This window comes from Vicugna pacos, chromosome 16 (genome assembly GCF_048564905.1).
Source record: "Vicugna pacos chromosome 16, VicPac4, whole genome shotgun sequence".
NCBI lineage: Eukaryota > Metazoa > Chordata > Mammalia > Artiodactyla > Camelidae > Vicugna > Vicugna pacos.
The window spans coordinates 6,391,536-6,407,050 of NC_133002.1; the positions used below are offsets into that span (position 1 = coordinate 6,391,536).

At 43.3% G+C, this 15,515-nt stretch overlaps 1 protein-coding gene and 2 pseudogenes across 1 annotated transcript in view; all 3 read left to right on the forward strand.

Annotated features, from left to right (window-relative positions):
- LOC116283679 (leucine-rich repeat-containing protein 37A3-like) overlaps window positions 1-12,183 on the forward strand; it is a 30,968-nt gene extending 18,785 nt beyond the window's left edge. Inside the window, exons 6-10 of the mRNA XM_072940311.1 lie at window positions 1,402-1,520; window positions 3,440-3,591; window positions 6,929-7,033; window positions 10,064-11,890; window positions 12,000-12,183. Of these exons, the coding sequence (XP_072796412.1) occupies window positions 1,402-1,520; window positions 3,440-3,591; window positions 6,929-7,033; window positions 10,064-10,117 (430 nt within the window). The 3' untranslated portion in view covers window positions 10,118-11,890; window positions 12,000-12,183. The remainder of the gene's footprint in view (window positions 1-1,401; window positions 1,521-3,439; window positions 3,592-6,928; window positions 7,034-10,063; window positions 11,891-11,999) is intronic.
- Window positions 4,120-5,678, forward strand: LOC102539821 (leucine-rich repeat-containing protein 37A2-like; annotated as a pseudogene).
- Window positions 5,760-6,361, forward strand: LOC140686405 (non-histone chromosomal protein HMG-14 pseudogene; annotated as a pseudogene).
- Window positions 12,184-15,515: the final 3,332 nt, after the last annotated feature.

The window sequence follows — 15,515 nt, forward strand, 5'->3', positions numbered from 1 at the left end:
ATTTAGGCTGTTTCCATGTCTTGGCTATTGTAAATAGTGCTGCTATGAACATTGGGGTGCAGGTGTCATCCTGAATTAGGGTTCCTTCTGGATATAAGCCCAGGAGCAGGATTCCTGGGTCGTATGGCAAGTCTATTCCTAGTCTTTTGAGGAATCTCCATACTGTTTTCCACAGTGGCTGCACCAAACTGCATTCCCACCAGCAGTGTAGGAGGGTTCCCCTTTCTCCACAGCCTCTCCAGCATTTGTTATTTGTGGATTTTTGAATGATGGCCATTCTGACTGGTGTGAGGTGATACCTCATTGTAGTTTTGATTTGCATTTCTCTGATAATTAGTGATCTTGAGCATTTTTTCATGTGCTTATTGATCATTTGTATGTCTTCCTTGGAGAATTGCTTGTTTAGGTCTTTAGCCCATCTTTGGATTGGGTTGTTTGGTTGTTTCTTATTAAGTGGTATGAGCTGCTTATATGTTCTGGAGATCAAACGTTTGTCGGTTTCATTTGCAAAAATTTTCTCCCATTCCATAGGTTGTCTTTTTGTTTTGCTTATGGTTTCCTTTGCTGTGCAGAAGCTTGAAAGTTTCATTAGGTCCCATTTGTTTATTCTTGCTTTTATTTCTTCTAGGAGAAAATTTTTGAGATATCAGTCAGATAATGTTCTGCCTATGTTTTCCTCTAGGAGGTGTATTGTATCTTGTCTTATGCTTAAGTCTTTGATCCATTTTGAGTTTATTTTTGTGTATGGTGTAAGGGAGTGTTCTAGCTTCATTGTTTTACATGCTGCTGTCCAGTTTTCCCAACATCATTTGCTGAAGAGACTGTCTTTATTCCATTGTATATTCTTGCCTCCTTTGTCGAAGATTAGTTGATCAAAAGTTTGTGGGTTCATTTCTGAGCTCTCTATTCTGTTCCATTGGTCTATATGTTTGTTTTTGTACCAATATCATGTTGTCTTGATGACCAGAGTAATTTCTAATATATTTCCTACTCCCAACTAGGAATTGAGAAAGGGACTCCAGAAGTTGGGGACTTACTCAGACTCTTCTTAGAAGTCTACCCTCTTCCTGTGCACTCTCAACCCAAAGTGAAACTTTTGGGTTGGGAGGAGATACTTCTGAATTAAACTACAGATCAGTGTCACCCAATTCTAATCCCTTTCACCTTTTTTCTAGGCTCACCCACACCCACTGCCATCCTTACCCTTCTTTTGGTCACTTCTGTCCTCCTCTGCATTTATTTACAACAGTTAAGAGCAGCAATTGGCCTACTGGTCCCTATCCAATTCTCTAGGCCATGTGTCCCAAGAAGTCCTTTCTTCACTGCCCTGTGGTGGCCTTGGCCTGCCTCCCTACTCAAGTCACTCCTTTACCACTAATTTAACCCTGTTTCCACTTATAGGATCTTACCTAGCCATAGGACCTGCTGCCTCTGCCAATTTAAAAAGACTATTGAAGTTGTCTGCAAGACAGTCAAGCTGCACTGTGACAGTGACTGCCTGGCAAGCACCACACGTTGTGGTGAGTCTGAATTGCTTGATAAGAAATTTTTAAATTTAAATGATAAAACTTTTAAACTAATGATGTAATTGAATTATTTTTATTCATTCATTTCGAGTTTCAACTCCCTAAATTTCTAAGAACTACTCCCTTGCTAAAAGTCAGATTCTCAATTACACTATTAAGTTCATAATACCTCAGTTACATTGTTAGCTTAACGTAACTGATCCACATACATAGAGGAACAAGAGAAAGCCATGAAAGCGGGAAGGGAATTAACATTCATGGCCACATATTTTATACTGTGCACTCTGCTTGATGCCTTACCCCTAAATGAGAACTTTTTCCTACAGTGCATCACAGTTTGTAAACTGATTTAATATTCATTAGGTCTCAAGTTCCACTTGTCTTATAGGGCAGGCATAAGTATATTTTTGTTCATTTTGTTTTTGCAGTTTTATAAAAGAATACAAGTGGTGGTGTTTTATGTTTTATTTGGAGCCTGAGAGTTTCTGGCTCCATAACCAGAAGCTGCTACCTAGCGCTTCCAGTGGATGGGATGGCTCTTTTATTCTTTGACTGTCCAGCTCTGAGCTTGCTCTGAATCTCAATCATTTCTATCCACAAAACACTCACGTGCTTTCAAGGATTTTTCTAAACGTTAGACTTACTGGCACTTAACTTGATGACTTCCAAAATGTGCTTTCATGCCCAGACAGCTTGAATACTGGTCCCTATCGATGAGCTGGAGCACATCATAAATAATAACATTTTGCTACTGACATAAAAATGTTGCTTATATTCCAAGCTTTTTCTTTTCTTTTCTTTTCTTTCTTTCTTTCCTCTTTTTTTTTTTTTTTTTTTTTTTACCAATTATATTACTCCCTTCTCCCCAGAAATGGGCAGAACAGGCATTTTTAATTTCCTTTTATGGGTGAGCAAAAGCAAGATCAGAGGTGTTAGGTGCTGTGGCCTAGTGCCTTGATCTACTGTCCTCAGTTTTGGGCTGTCTGTGAGCTCTTGTTCCTCCTTTCTCATGACCCTTCACCTTTTCCTCTGACCCTCACCTCCTCCTCTGACCGTAACCACCACCACCACCAAAAGTACTTTTAATCCTTCTGGAAGAGAGACCCAGCTGCACAGGGGTACACATGACCTTCACACAGTCAGAAGTTTTGATGGGTCCCCAGGTAAAGCTGGATATACTAGGAGTGAAATGAAATGAAAGCAAAGTAGGCACCTGACAACAGTTGCTTTTTCCCATCTGCGTTTTAGGACTTCAAGTATTATTCCACTGATCTGTTGAACATTCCACATTAGCATAAAGCCTGGCAAATCTCTTAACCTGCACCCCAGATCCCTGCCCAAGTGTTAGCAGAGAGCCAGGGTGGACATGGTGTTTCTCTCTATGTAGAGCCTTCTGTTATAGGGGCTGGGATCTAGGGGAGCAGGGACCAAGGAGAGGAACTGGTGGTAGTTGGAAAAGGTCACATCCAGATGAGGACCTTTTAGCGGGTGTTGTCATGATCACCTGTGATGGGAGCAGGACACGAGGACACTGAGGAGGCGGAGAGCGGAAGCCTCGCACTCTTCTGCGTCTGAGGCAGGATGGGGCAGTGTGTATGGAAGTGAGTTACAGTGGGGGACAGCTGTCCTCCCAGCCTTGACTTCTCTTGAGTGCCGGGCAGTTGGCCCCTGGAAACCAGTGGACTAATCCTAAACACTGTCACTCTATTTCACACCATGGAATTTTCTGAGTAGATAGCCACTTTTTCAAAACATATCTTTTTCACCTTCTGTTGTGAGGTTTCTTTTCCCCTCTCTAAGTGGCACGCAGACATTTGCTGATTTCTAATTTATTTGACTGGGATATGTGGCTGTGGACTGGCGAAAAACTGTCCATCAGCCTTCAGTTACCAAAAAGACTTCTTTTTTGACAGGTGAAGAAGCAGCTGTAGGGAACATAGAAGGATCGCTCATGAAGGCGTTACGAGCCCGGAATAAGAGCATCAGCACTGAGCTCATTATTGAGCCAGAGAAAGCGTCCTCGGACAGATGTGGTGTCAGCCTGTCAGCCTTCGTGAATAAACAGGTAGATTTTAATGACAAAAGTGATGTTATCAGTGAACTAAATTACGTACTGCCTTGTTTCTCAGAGGGAAATCTAGAGGATTTAGAAACAGCATTTTTACCATTCATTAAACTTCTTTTTTCAAATGTACAAGATAGAGATGAGCCCCTGGGTTATTTGATAAAAAACACAAGGAACTGTTCATTCTGTTAAACCTGAATCCAACAATTCACCTTATAAAAATAAACTGAAGAGATTCTATCTTCTGAAAAAATGGTTAGATTCAGAAATTAAAAAAAACAAAAAGAGAATAGAAACAAAGAAAAAACTGCCATGCTTGTACATTGCTGACACTTTAGGTGCCAAATTTAAACAACAGATCTTTCAAAATAAATTGGAAACTGCCCAACCACAGGAAAACAGTACGGCAAAGACTGACAGTGTAGGGGAAAGGCTGCAAAGAGTGGATAGGGTCCTCAAGGGCCCAGAGGACATAATCAAAAAACGCATCAAAAAACTGATGTGTCAGAGTATATAGAATGCCCAGCCACCTGTGAAGAATGCTGCCAAAGAAGAGGATCTTTGGAGGCCATCCCCAAGAAAGTAAAACAGCTTCACATGATGTGGAGGCCCAGGAAGTTAGTGAGAAACTCCTTCAACACAAAACCTTCATTTATAAATGAACATAAGACAGCAGTCTCTTCTCTGCCTTCTGCCTCCAGCCCTCCTAAATCTGAGGTTAAACACAAATCAAAAGACATCCTACACTATTTTAGAACATACAGGTGCTAGAGTTAGAAATATGGAGGCTTCTGAACCAACCTCACGTCCCAGAAAATACACTTTTTCCTTGGTGTTTGCTCTCATGTGATGTACAGATTATTCCAGGCCAAAAGGAACCACAATTTGGGAAGGAAAGAGCTACTCAGGAGAATATCTGCAGGCAGGCCTCCCTCCTCTGCAGGGAGGAGCCTCATAAATCCTCCTTCACGAGAAGCTTTTTCATCTTCAGGAGAACTGACTTCTCAGGAAAATCCTTCTCCAGAATTATTTTCCCCTTCAGACCCTACTGCAGGAAAGGTGACTGTGCCGGAAGGAGCTATCTCTGAATTCACTGTCCATACGGATGTTTCCAGCACATATTCGGTTACTGCAGGTGACTTTATGCCAACTGTTCAACACACCCATGAAACCCAACAGGAATACCACAACGTGGGCACTGAATGACCCTCTAAACCCACTGGCTTCACTTTCCCAGGGCTTTCATCCTTGGGTGATCAGTTTGAAATTCAGGTAGACCAGCAGCTTTGGTCCCTCATCCCCAACAATGATGTGAGAAGGCTCATTTCTCATGTGATGCAGACTATGAAAATGGACTGCTCTGAGACCTACATGATGCTGGCCGGTGCCAAGCTCTTCTCCAGAACAGGCGTCCTGATGAAGCTTCTCAGTGAGCAGCAAGAAGTAAAGGTGTCCCAGGCAGAGGGGGATACCAACCTATGGAAAACTGAGAACTACATTAGTGAGAGCACAGAAGCCCAGAGTGAACAGAAGGGGCGGGAGTCAAGTGAAGTGAGGGCAATGCCTGAAACACGGGGACCTGGACTTTTACTCAGTGTAGGACATGCCATTAAAGTGCCAAAGCAGGAAGACCAGGGGCTCCTGATCTGTGTCTTATCCATGAAACTGGCTAAGACAGCAATTTCCCTCTTTGCTCATTTAGAGAATGGTGCCGCTATTCCTAGGGGAGCCTTAACACACGAGATAAATTGTAGGAGAAAATGCTAATGATAAGATTAGTAACGCATGAGATCTGGTAGGTTCCTTAATAACCTATAAGCTACTCACCTGAAAGGATGGGGTTTAGAGTAGTTTAAGAACAGTCTGCTAAGGGGGAGGGTATAGCTCATGTGGTAGGGCACATGCTTAGCGTGCACGAGGTCCTGGGTCCAGTCCCCATCACTTCCTCTAAAAATAAGTCAACAGATAAACCTAATTTTCTCCCACTCACCCCCAAAAGAAGAGTGAGCAAGTGTCTGAATAGGTTTAAGAATAGTTAGATTTCGGTGGGCCCCAGCAGCTCCGGGGGTGGGAGGAGGGCCAGTGGCCAGGCAGCCCAGCTTCGTGAAGACTCGGTGCGCCACGTTCCGGCCCACAGTCACCCGGCACAAGTCCGCCCCACCGCCAGGATGCCTAAGAGGAAGGCCAGCTCCGCTGAGGGGGTGGCAGAGGAGGAGCCCGAGAGGAGATCTGCGTGGTTGTCAGCTAAACCTGCTCCTGCAAACGTGGAAATAAAGCCAAAAAAGGCAGCAGGAAATGATAAATCTTCAGACAAAAAAGAGCAAACAAAAGGGCAAAGGGGAGCAAAGGGAAAACAGGCCGAAGTGGCTAACCAAGAGACTAAAGATTTACCTACAGGAAATGGAGAAACTAAAAATGAGGAGCGCCCAGCCTCTGATGAAGCAGGAGAGAAAGAGCCAAGTCTGATTAATAGCATACAGCTAGTCTTTTGAGTGGTCCCTGTCTCCCTTCTTGTATAATCCAGAGGAATATTTTTACCAACTATTTAATAAATGCAAGTTTTAGTAGCTCTAGAAACATTTTTAAGATGGAGGGAATCCTACCTCATCCCATTTTTTGTGTAAATGCTTTTTTTTAAGAGGTAAAATCATTTGCTGGTTTATTTTTTTGATACAACCAGAAAATAGTGGGATGTTGAATATGGGAGGCTTTGATTGTCTTCGGTGTCAGCTTAACATTCCATAGATGGGGTAGTTTTTATATCCTATAATACAGAGCATACTTAAATTGCAATTTGGAGTCAGTGGTGCATTTAATGTCTTGAACACTTTAAATTACTTCTCTTCCCCTGTTGTTTTTGGTAGAATTGTTTCCTAAAGCAAACCACTCCTTGATCTTGGCTCTCCTCATCAGAATTTTGTGCACTCTGTAACATCTTTGGTCGTGATAGTCCAGTTTTCCTAGTAACTTTGTTAATGTACTGTGAACGATTGAAAATTTGAGTATGTAGTGTATTTGATATTAAATTGTGTATTGGTGAGACTTACGATGTAACAGCACATCAACATTTGATGCTATTGGTAATTGATGTCCTGTTAAGGAAAATTTGCCTCCAAATTTTAAGTTGGAAATTCACTGGAATATCTGGAAAAGGATCACAGCTATATAATTTTTTTAGATTTTTGGTACGTACATTAAGAATTGTGTACAAGTTGAAATGTCTGTGTACTGATCCTCAAAACAACCAATGAAATCTCAATTATGAAAGAAGAAAAAGAATAGTTAGATCTCATCTCTTCTCTTTGTTTTTTAAGAAAATTATTCTTTATTTTTTTAGGTGACAGAAGGAGTCCCAGGATTTAGTGATAAGAAAGATTTAATCTTGATAACAGCTGTTCCGATAGTATGGCTTATCGTTGTTATAACTTGCTACCGTTTTCAGGTAAGGACAACAATTCAGGTTCAGAGCCCACAAACTGAAAATCACAGCTACCTTTCCACCTGCTACTACTTATGGTCCTCTTCAGTCACAAGGACTGAGATAGGCTTTGCTCTTTTCTTGAAAAGTACACACCAGGGATTCTTAAAGGAACTCCAGTCCCAGGGGGTCTCTGTGGCATTGAACCCAAGATAACAAACCATTAGACTATTTCGAGAAGTTAAGTTTATAAGAAGGCCAGAATTGACATGGTAGTCAAATTTCTTCAACTCAAAAAACTGCACCTCACCAGTCACTCTCATCCCTTCACTGCTTTCTTTCCTTGTTGGGTGAAATGATGACATATATCATCTCCACCCTCATGGAGCTATCAGTCACCCTGGGAGGGCTAGAAAGACATGGCTAAAAGATCAAAGTGTGATCTTGTCGATTCATTAGATTTACTTATAGCTTTCTTCTCCAGTGTGTAATATATTCTGTAGATAGTTTCCATCAAAACACTGCAAATAAAATCCTACATCAGGCTACTCTAAAGTATGTCCTTTTGTTCTAATCCTGTTCTCACCACGTAGCCTTCTGGTTGTGCCTTAGTGTGCCATGGAGGAAGTTCTCTGCTTGTGTAGACACAGAAGCCCTGTCTGTAGAACAGATGTATTTCTCATTGACAAGTAATAATTTGGCATTCTGATTTCTAATCAATCCTGTGATATTGATAAAGTGGGACTGCCTCAATAGGAAGATGTGAGATCCTTCTTGGTGAAGGCAGAGTCTAATTTCTGAACCTAGGAATCTGGGGACGAGAGTGGGGTCAGCTTGCTAGTCATTGGCCATTGCCCAACTGTACCCCCTGCATCTGAAGGTGGCATATGGCCTTGTGCTTTTGTAGCATTTCCATAGACTCCTCTTTTACTGCTTTAATTGCTATGTAGTTTAACCTTGCATTTGTAGTTATTTATATCATTTCATTATTTCATCTCCCCACTTAGACGATAAGTTTTTTCAGGACAGGGACCATGCAGTGTTTTTCCTAAAGTTGACAATAATGATGTTCAGTGGAAGAGAGATGAGGCATTATGTCAATTCCACAATGAAGAGTAATGCAACAAAATATTTATTTGAAGTAGCTAGAGAGCCCAGCAATCGACAGACCCACGTGTTCTTTAGACTTTTGAAATGTCATATTTAACATTCTAATTGGTGGAAGAAAATGAATAAATGGTAGTAGAACAGCTGCCTAACTATTGGGGGAAAGATAACAGCAGGTCCCCATTTCTCACCTTAAACATATCTCCATAAACATGAAAGAAAAGAACTCGTGAAAGTATTAGAAGAAAATAGAATCAATACGTTTATAATCGTGTGGTGGAAAAGAGCTTTCAGAGCCTGATGCCACAGGCAGAAAGCTTTGGCGGATCTGACCACCTTGTCTGTGGCACCAGCTTAGCACGGACCTATGCCAAGCACTGGACGAAGAGTCTTCCATATATTTTCTGGCCTAATCCCCACAGTCCTGTGAGGACGGCAGTACCATCCTTGTTTCATAGATGAAGGACATCGACTTGAGGCCCCAGTGACAAAACCAAAAGCAGAAGCCAGTTTCGCCTGACTGTAAAGCCTGAGCTCCTTACTCCACTCTTCTGTCTCGTCCCCTCAGAGACAAAAACATTGGGAAGTGTTTGAAACACTGAAAATCAGTGAAAGCCAATATTTATCATAAATAGTTTAATAAATAAGCAGGAAGAAGACGGACAATCCAGGGGAGGAGAGGGCAAAGGCTCAGAAGAGCAGCCGTCTGTTGACCGTCTGTCCCCGTATCAGCCCGTCCTCGTGGCTAGCGGGTTTTTTCAGCCAGGCCTTTGTCACCTCGTGGCATAAAAATAGTCTCTGATACTTTCTTCTAGTACTTTTACAATCTGTCTAGAATTAATTTTGTTTTTAAGTGTAGTTGAGGTAGGGGATCTAACTTTTTTCCCTACGTGAAAATTGAATTGTTTCAACATTTTCTACTGAATGGTTCATTCTTTCTTCGCTTATCTAAAAATGCTATCTTTATCTAGACTCTGCTCTATTGATCCAGTTATCTTTTCCTATACCAGTACCAGTATCACACTGCTTAATTCTAGTTGCTGTGGAACATATTTTATAAATGATAGGGTAAGCCCCTGCTCTTTGATAATCTTTTTCATACATTTCATAACTATTCTTGCATGCTTTCTCTACCAAATGCCAACTAGCCAGGTTTTGTTGAAAATTTATCTTGAATTTAAATAGGACTGCATTGAATTTGTAGGTTAATTTGAGGAGAACTGATGTCTTTACAACATTCTAGGAAGATGGCATCTCATACCATACACACATTTTTCATTTTACGTCCTTTGGAAGAGTTTTAATGCTTTCATCACATAGGTCTTACACATTCTCAGTTAAGTTTATCCCTAGGTACTTTATGCAGTTTTATTGATACTGTAAATGGGATATTTCTTCTATTTCTTAATCTTCTGTGTTATATAGGAAAGTTTTTGAGGTTTATATGTTGATCTCTTGATTTTGTATGTAGCCATCTTCCTGAATTCTCATATTGCTTCCAACCTAGAGGTTGTCCATCATTTCATATGCAAATGTGCTTGTCTTTTCCTTTCCAGAATTTTTCTTCTTGCATCGATTAGGACCTCCTCAACAATGATCAATAGTGGCCATAATGATAGGCATCCAACTCTTGTTCTTGGCTTTAGAACACTGCTTAGGTTTCTGGTAGATACTTTTATTTTGTTTTCCTACTTCTAAGAATTTGTATTGGGCATTATCTGTTGGAATGTCACCTAAAACAATCAATAAAATGTATTGCCAGCTGCGTGCAAGATCCTAAGTTAGGTGCTGTGAAAGAGGCAAAGGATTATTAAACAAGATAGCATTCCTTCCACAAAAAAGCCTCCATCTCACTGGGTGGTTAGGACTTAAAATAAAAAAGAATGAATAACGATTTGGAGATAGTCATTGTGATGAATAATTCTGATCATGTTTCTTCCAAAACAGAATTGTCCTTGCAGAAAAGCAGCGGAGGGCGATAATAAAGGAAGCATAAGGTAAATATTAGTCTGTTGATTTTTTTTTAAAGTTTTTTTTGTTTGTGTGTTTTACTTTTGGGGGGGAGGTAATTAGGTTTATTTATTTTGAATGGAGGTAGTGAGGATTGAACCGAAGACCTCATGCATGCTGAGCAGCTCACTCTACCACTGAGCTGTACCCTCCCCCTAGTCTGGTAATTTTAAAAGTAGAACTAGAGGAGAACTTAGAGCTCATCTATTTCAATCTCTTCAGTTTACATTGAAGAGACCACAAAAGGAAAGAAGAGTATTTATCATAATGCTTTACCCTAATTTATTTACCAGCAAAACTAGCTCCCCAGCCAAAGCTGAGCTGGAATGGGACAGGCCCAGACGCCTCTGCTTTTCCTAGTCCTTTAAGGGAAGAAGGGGGAGGGGAGAGGTTTGGGTTTTCACCTGTTTCTGCTGGTGGTGGCCATCAGGATGGGCTGGGCCAGTGGCCTTCTTGGAGGTCCTGGGTCGGGAAGGCCACATGGCTCTAGGGTTTGAGGACCAGCCTCACTCAAAGTTGTTGGAAGGGAGAATATATGAGTCCTGCCTAGAAAGCGGCAGGGAAACTTCCCTTGTCCTCCTGCTGGTTTTCAGGCCCCCACACTCTATTCCCTTTATCCAAATCTCATAGATTTTTAACTGGGAGAAACTTTAGACAGCAGTTTGTTTCTGCCTTTTATATTAAGAAAGTGGAGAAAGAGAAAGGGAAAAGGTCCTGCCCCATGGCCATACTGCTAGTGAGTATCAAAAAGATGCTTCCCTTCCACTGAGGCCTTCATTGATCACACTGTGCTTGGGCTGTGAGCTCCATTTGCTGTCACAAATCAGCACCACACACTATATGGACACAAGGAGTTTCTAAAACAAACTTATTATGCACTCTGATTTTTTCCTTTTCTATGTATATTCAAAAAACAACATTTTGTGTTTCAGTGCTGGTCATGGCCTTTAAACTGATTTAACAATTCCTTATGCATCGGGGACAGCTTGTAGTGTGAAAGTCAGTGAGTCAGATAACTGTCCTAGCTGGACTCAGGGGTTTACTTGGTGTGATTCAACTTATAGGAGAAAGCAGTCAGGAAAATAGGAGCACCTCCCCCCCCCCAGCCCCCAGCAAGTGTTGCATGTGAGACTAAGTCTGAGAGGACTGGTGCAAAAGACTTCCAGAGGGTCACGTGCTTCCGCCCAGCACGGCTGTGCAGTGTCTTCCCTGCACAAGGGCGCTTGGTGGGGCCAAGAAGGCCAGTGGGGCTAAAAACTCTGCCTGATCTCCATGCCAAGCCACTTGCAAAGACCTCTCCAGAGACACTGCGGCGCTATCTTGGACATCATGGAGAACTTGGAGAAGCCCAGTGTGCATGGAATTATCATCAGGGTCCAGGTCTGTGGTACTTTTGCTTGTTCTGAGTATTGACTGAGGTGCCCATTTAGTCCTACTAAGACCGGAGAGACACACTGAGAGATGTGGAACGTGGCAAGCATCACTATTTGTGTGTGTTTTCTTCCAAAGGGCTTCTTTCAGTCTCTGTTGCATAGGAAATAAATGCTCAGGGGAAAGTGAGAATCAGGTAAATTTGAGGAGAATAAAGTACTGTTGCCAGATAAAGCAGGGGAGATGCAGAATTAATATTCCTGGAGAAGGCGGCCACCTTGGCTCACAGACAATGTATAGACCTCTCAGTGCCACGCACAAGGAAAATATGGCACAGAAGCTACACGATGGGGAGTCTTCTGAAGAGGAAGAGATTTTCAGTAAGGATGCAAGGTAAATGATTGGGGACAACTTAAAATTCTCATCTAAAATGAGGAAAGAATGAAAAATTTAATTGTTCCCTTCAAGAGTAGAAGCCTCAGCATTTTTCTTCTTATCCCAGGGCACCCAGAGATGGCGCAGCAGAGGTGGTTCTGACCACAGAGCCAGGAGAGCCAGACAAGGAAAGTGAGGCAGCACAGGAGAGTGATGGGGTGTGAGCCATGTTCCCCCACAGGCCGCCTGCAAACTTTCTTTTCAAATGTTGTCTTCTCAGCATAGCTAATAAAATGCTTGTTTTTCTCCTATTAAGATGTACAAATTCACAACCAATTCTAGCCATGTGGTGAGGACTTAAAATGTAAATAGTTGAATATTTATAAGCAAAGAACAAGGGCCACAGGCAGGAGAAAACAGGGCTGTTGCTAGAATCCCTGACAGTAGGCAGTGCTTCCGTGAGGGGTGACGTGGGCACAGGAGGATGACTAGAAGGATGAAGAAGGGCTTCTCTCCCTCGTTTCCCCAGTACAGTCAGTCCCTGGGAAGTGGGAAGCGTGTCGTGCGCCGGGGGCAGGATCATGCAGTCACAGCACAGCCGGCGCCTGCGTCCCCCCTGCTCCGGCCGGCGGCGGCTACTCACAGCCCAGCTGCCCCTGCCGGCGGGGGCCCCGCTCACAGGGGCTGTGGCGGCCAGAAGGTTTGCGTCCCTGGGCTGCCTCCACTCTGAGTCCAAGGCCTGGCTTTTCTCCGAAGCTCTCAAACTCGTGTACAGATGTGTTTCCTGTCATGGTAGGGGATTCTCCACCCTTTCAAGCTGGTGGAAAATTCACATTGAGTTTTTTCTTCTCTAAAGAACCCCCAACCCTTGGAGAGCTAGCTGGAGGGACAGGGTAAAGAATGTGTGAGAGCAGCCATTGCCCAAGGTGGCCATCCCCAGGCCTCCCCTGGGCTGCCCTGGCCTCTCCTGACCCCACTGAGGGTCAGCCACATGCTGCTCAGCTCCCTCCAGCTCAGCCCAGCACCAAACCTCCCCACTTCCTGCCTCACCCAGCACAGGCCTGTGGCTGAGTGATTTCAAGCGAGTGTGTAATGACAGTGCACCTCCGTCAGCTGCGAGGTTCTTCCACTCCTGCAAAGAAAACAATTAGTCGGTCACATTTAGTAAGCCAGTGATGGTTAAAGTACCTTAGTGAGTAAAAGTAATTCTGAATGAGTCAATAACGGTGACAACAACAGTGAGGAGAATGACGAGAGCTGTTTACTGAGCACCTGCTCCGGGCCAGGTGCAGTACTGGGCACTTGGGTCACACCATTAGGTCATAAGAGCAGAAAGTCCCCATGCCCGCCCGGACTCTGTAATGAGTCGGGGGTTGATGTCAATGAGAGAGGTGGACACGAAGACAGGGAGCTGATGAGAAACCAGGGATAAAGATCCTCGTGTTGCTGGGCTTCCCAATGTGCGGGCCAGGATTCCAAGTAGCTCCAGGTTCCTATGTGGGGATGTTTCCATTATTTCAAAGTTGGTTCATAGAGTGAGGCTTAGGTAATATTTTTTATGTCACACTACCTCCCATCTGCACAATTCTTTATTAGTCTCAAATGCTACCCTAATATATTTCTAAATAAAAATGCCCAAGTGTAAGGCTCTGCTTTGCCCAGCATTAAATATGAAACATAGATAATGTTGAACTACTGAGACTTCAACACTCGAGCAAGAGATCCCTGATAAGGAAATGAACATCTTCCCTCTTTGGGACCGTGGGCCAGCCTGGTACAGGGCAGGGAAGGGTTTATCTGAAAGCCAGAGAGACCTGGCTGGGAAGAGTGGCCCCTCCAGTCATTAAGGGCATGATGTGGGGCAAGTCATCTAACTTCTTGGCCCCTCAGTCTGTTCATCTGTAAAATTGGTAAAATCATGATGCTAAGACTTATAAAGTTGCAGTGAGTGTACAGTGAGATAAGGCATATGAAAGTGCCAGGGCACAGTGTTAGTTATCTTCCCCCAATTTATAGGAGTCCCCCAGTCCGGGAGATGACAGGGCCTGAAAATTCTGTACGAGCACCCCTGTCTGTGGAGTGTATAGTAACAGCGATCTCACGTCAGGAGACTTTTGAGGGAGCGCCCACTAATGTGACTCAACCTCAATGACTTCTAGTCTCTGTGTGTCTCCAGTTCGTATTTCAGATTCCTAGAAGGATGAAAGAAATCAGATTGAATCACGTGTCTATCTTGATCATTCAGATGATGTCAAAAGGCAGGATCATTATGTGACAATATGGCCACTGGGGCTTTTCCTGGAACACGGAGTGTTTTTGTGAGTCATATAACCAGCCGCAGCTCCACACTACACTGCACCCCTAGCAACAGGCTGCTAGCACGTCCTCATACGTGCACACATACACAGTTTTCTATGTATCCTAAGATTCTCTCCTGATATGATCCACTTATGACGTAGAACCACCAACACACTCACACCTCCCAGAAGAGAAACCCAAAGACCTATCCAGCTGCTGTGCAGAGTCAAGTGTCCTGTAGCCACTTTCCCCTGAGTCCAGGGTCTCTGGAAATTTCCCATCCCTCTCCTGTTTCTATCCTGAGCCCATCTGGATAGTCTATCTACAACTTTTAGAATAAATGGTAAAAATTTTCCATGATCAACAAATCCAATACAAACAGAAATCTATCAAATAATCCTGGATTGAACAGAAAGTGTTAACTTTCTATTACAGAGAGTTAAGGAAAGAGAAAATAAATGTTGAAAAGAAAGATTCTATTTGAAAATGAAGAATATGGGGGAGAGGGTAATAGCTCAGTGGTAGAGGACGTGCTTAGCATGCACAAGGTCCTGAGTTCAATCCTCAGCACCTCCATTGAAGAAGAAGAAGGAAGAAGGAAGAAGGAAGAAGGAAGAAGAAGAAGAAGAGGAAGAAGAAGAGGAAGAAGAAGAAGGAGAAGGAGAAGGAGAAGAAGAAGAAGAAAAAAGAAAAAATATAGATTACAGTCTAATACAATGAAGAGAAATCTCAGGGGAAGATGCAAACAGTTATCAGGATTCCTCCAGCATCCAGTCCAAGTTTTCCTGGCCTTGAGCAAGCATCTCAACGGGGCAGAGTTTTTCCCAGGTAAGGTAAACCGAAGCTTCAGTTCTGAGGTTCCTGGGCATGAGAGGACTGACTGTGGTGCATCAGCCTTCCATTAACTTCTACCTCAACTTTCAGTGATCTGAAAAAGTATTCCAGGACACATCTGGGCTCCATTCGTTACTCCCTCCAGTCCCCACTGTGGCCAGCATCACTTTTTTCAAACGGTCTCTTTTTCCCTCTCCAACTGCTAATGTGTCACAAAGCTTTAACCTCAAGGTTCCAAGACTTAACTGTGCTGGAGAGAGGAAAGAGGTCATATTCTCTGTGTACCCACATCTGGCGGCCTAGCTGTTCCCATCTCATACTCATCTACCCACACCCCACATCTCTAGTCTTGCCCACACATTTCTGGGAGTCCCCAAAGTGTCCACTTGTGGACAAACAAACCCACTCATGTCCCTCTCATATGGCCTTGGGGAGTGGTCTGCTCTCTGCAAAGCCACCTGAGCCTAGAGGCCCAACCTGCCCCCACTGTCAGTGTCCTCGTGGACGTGCT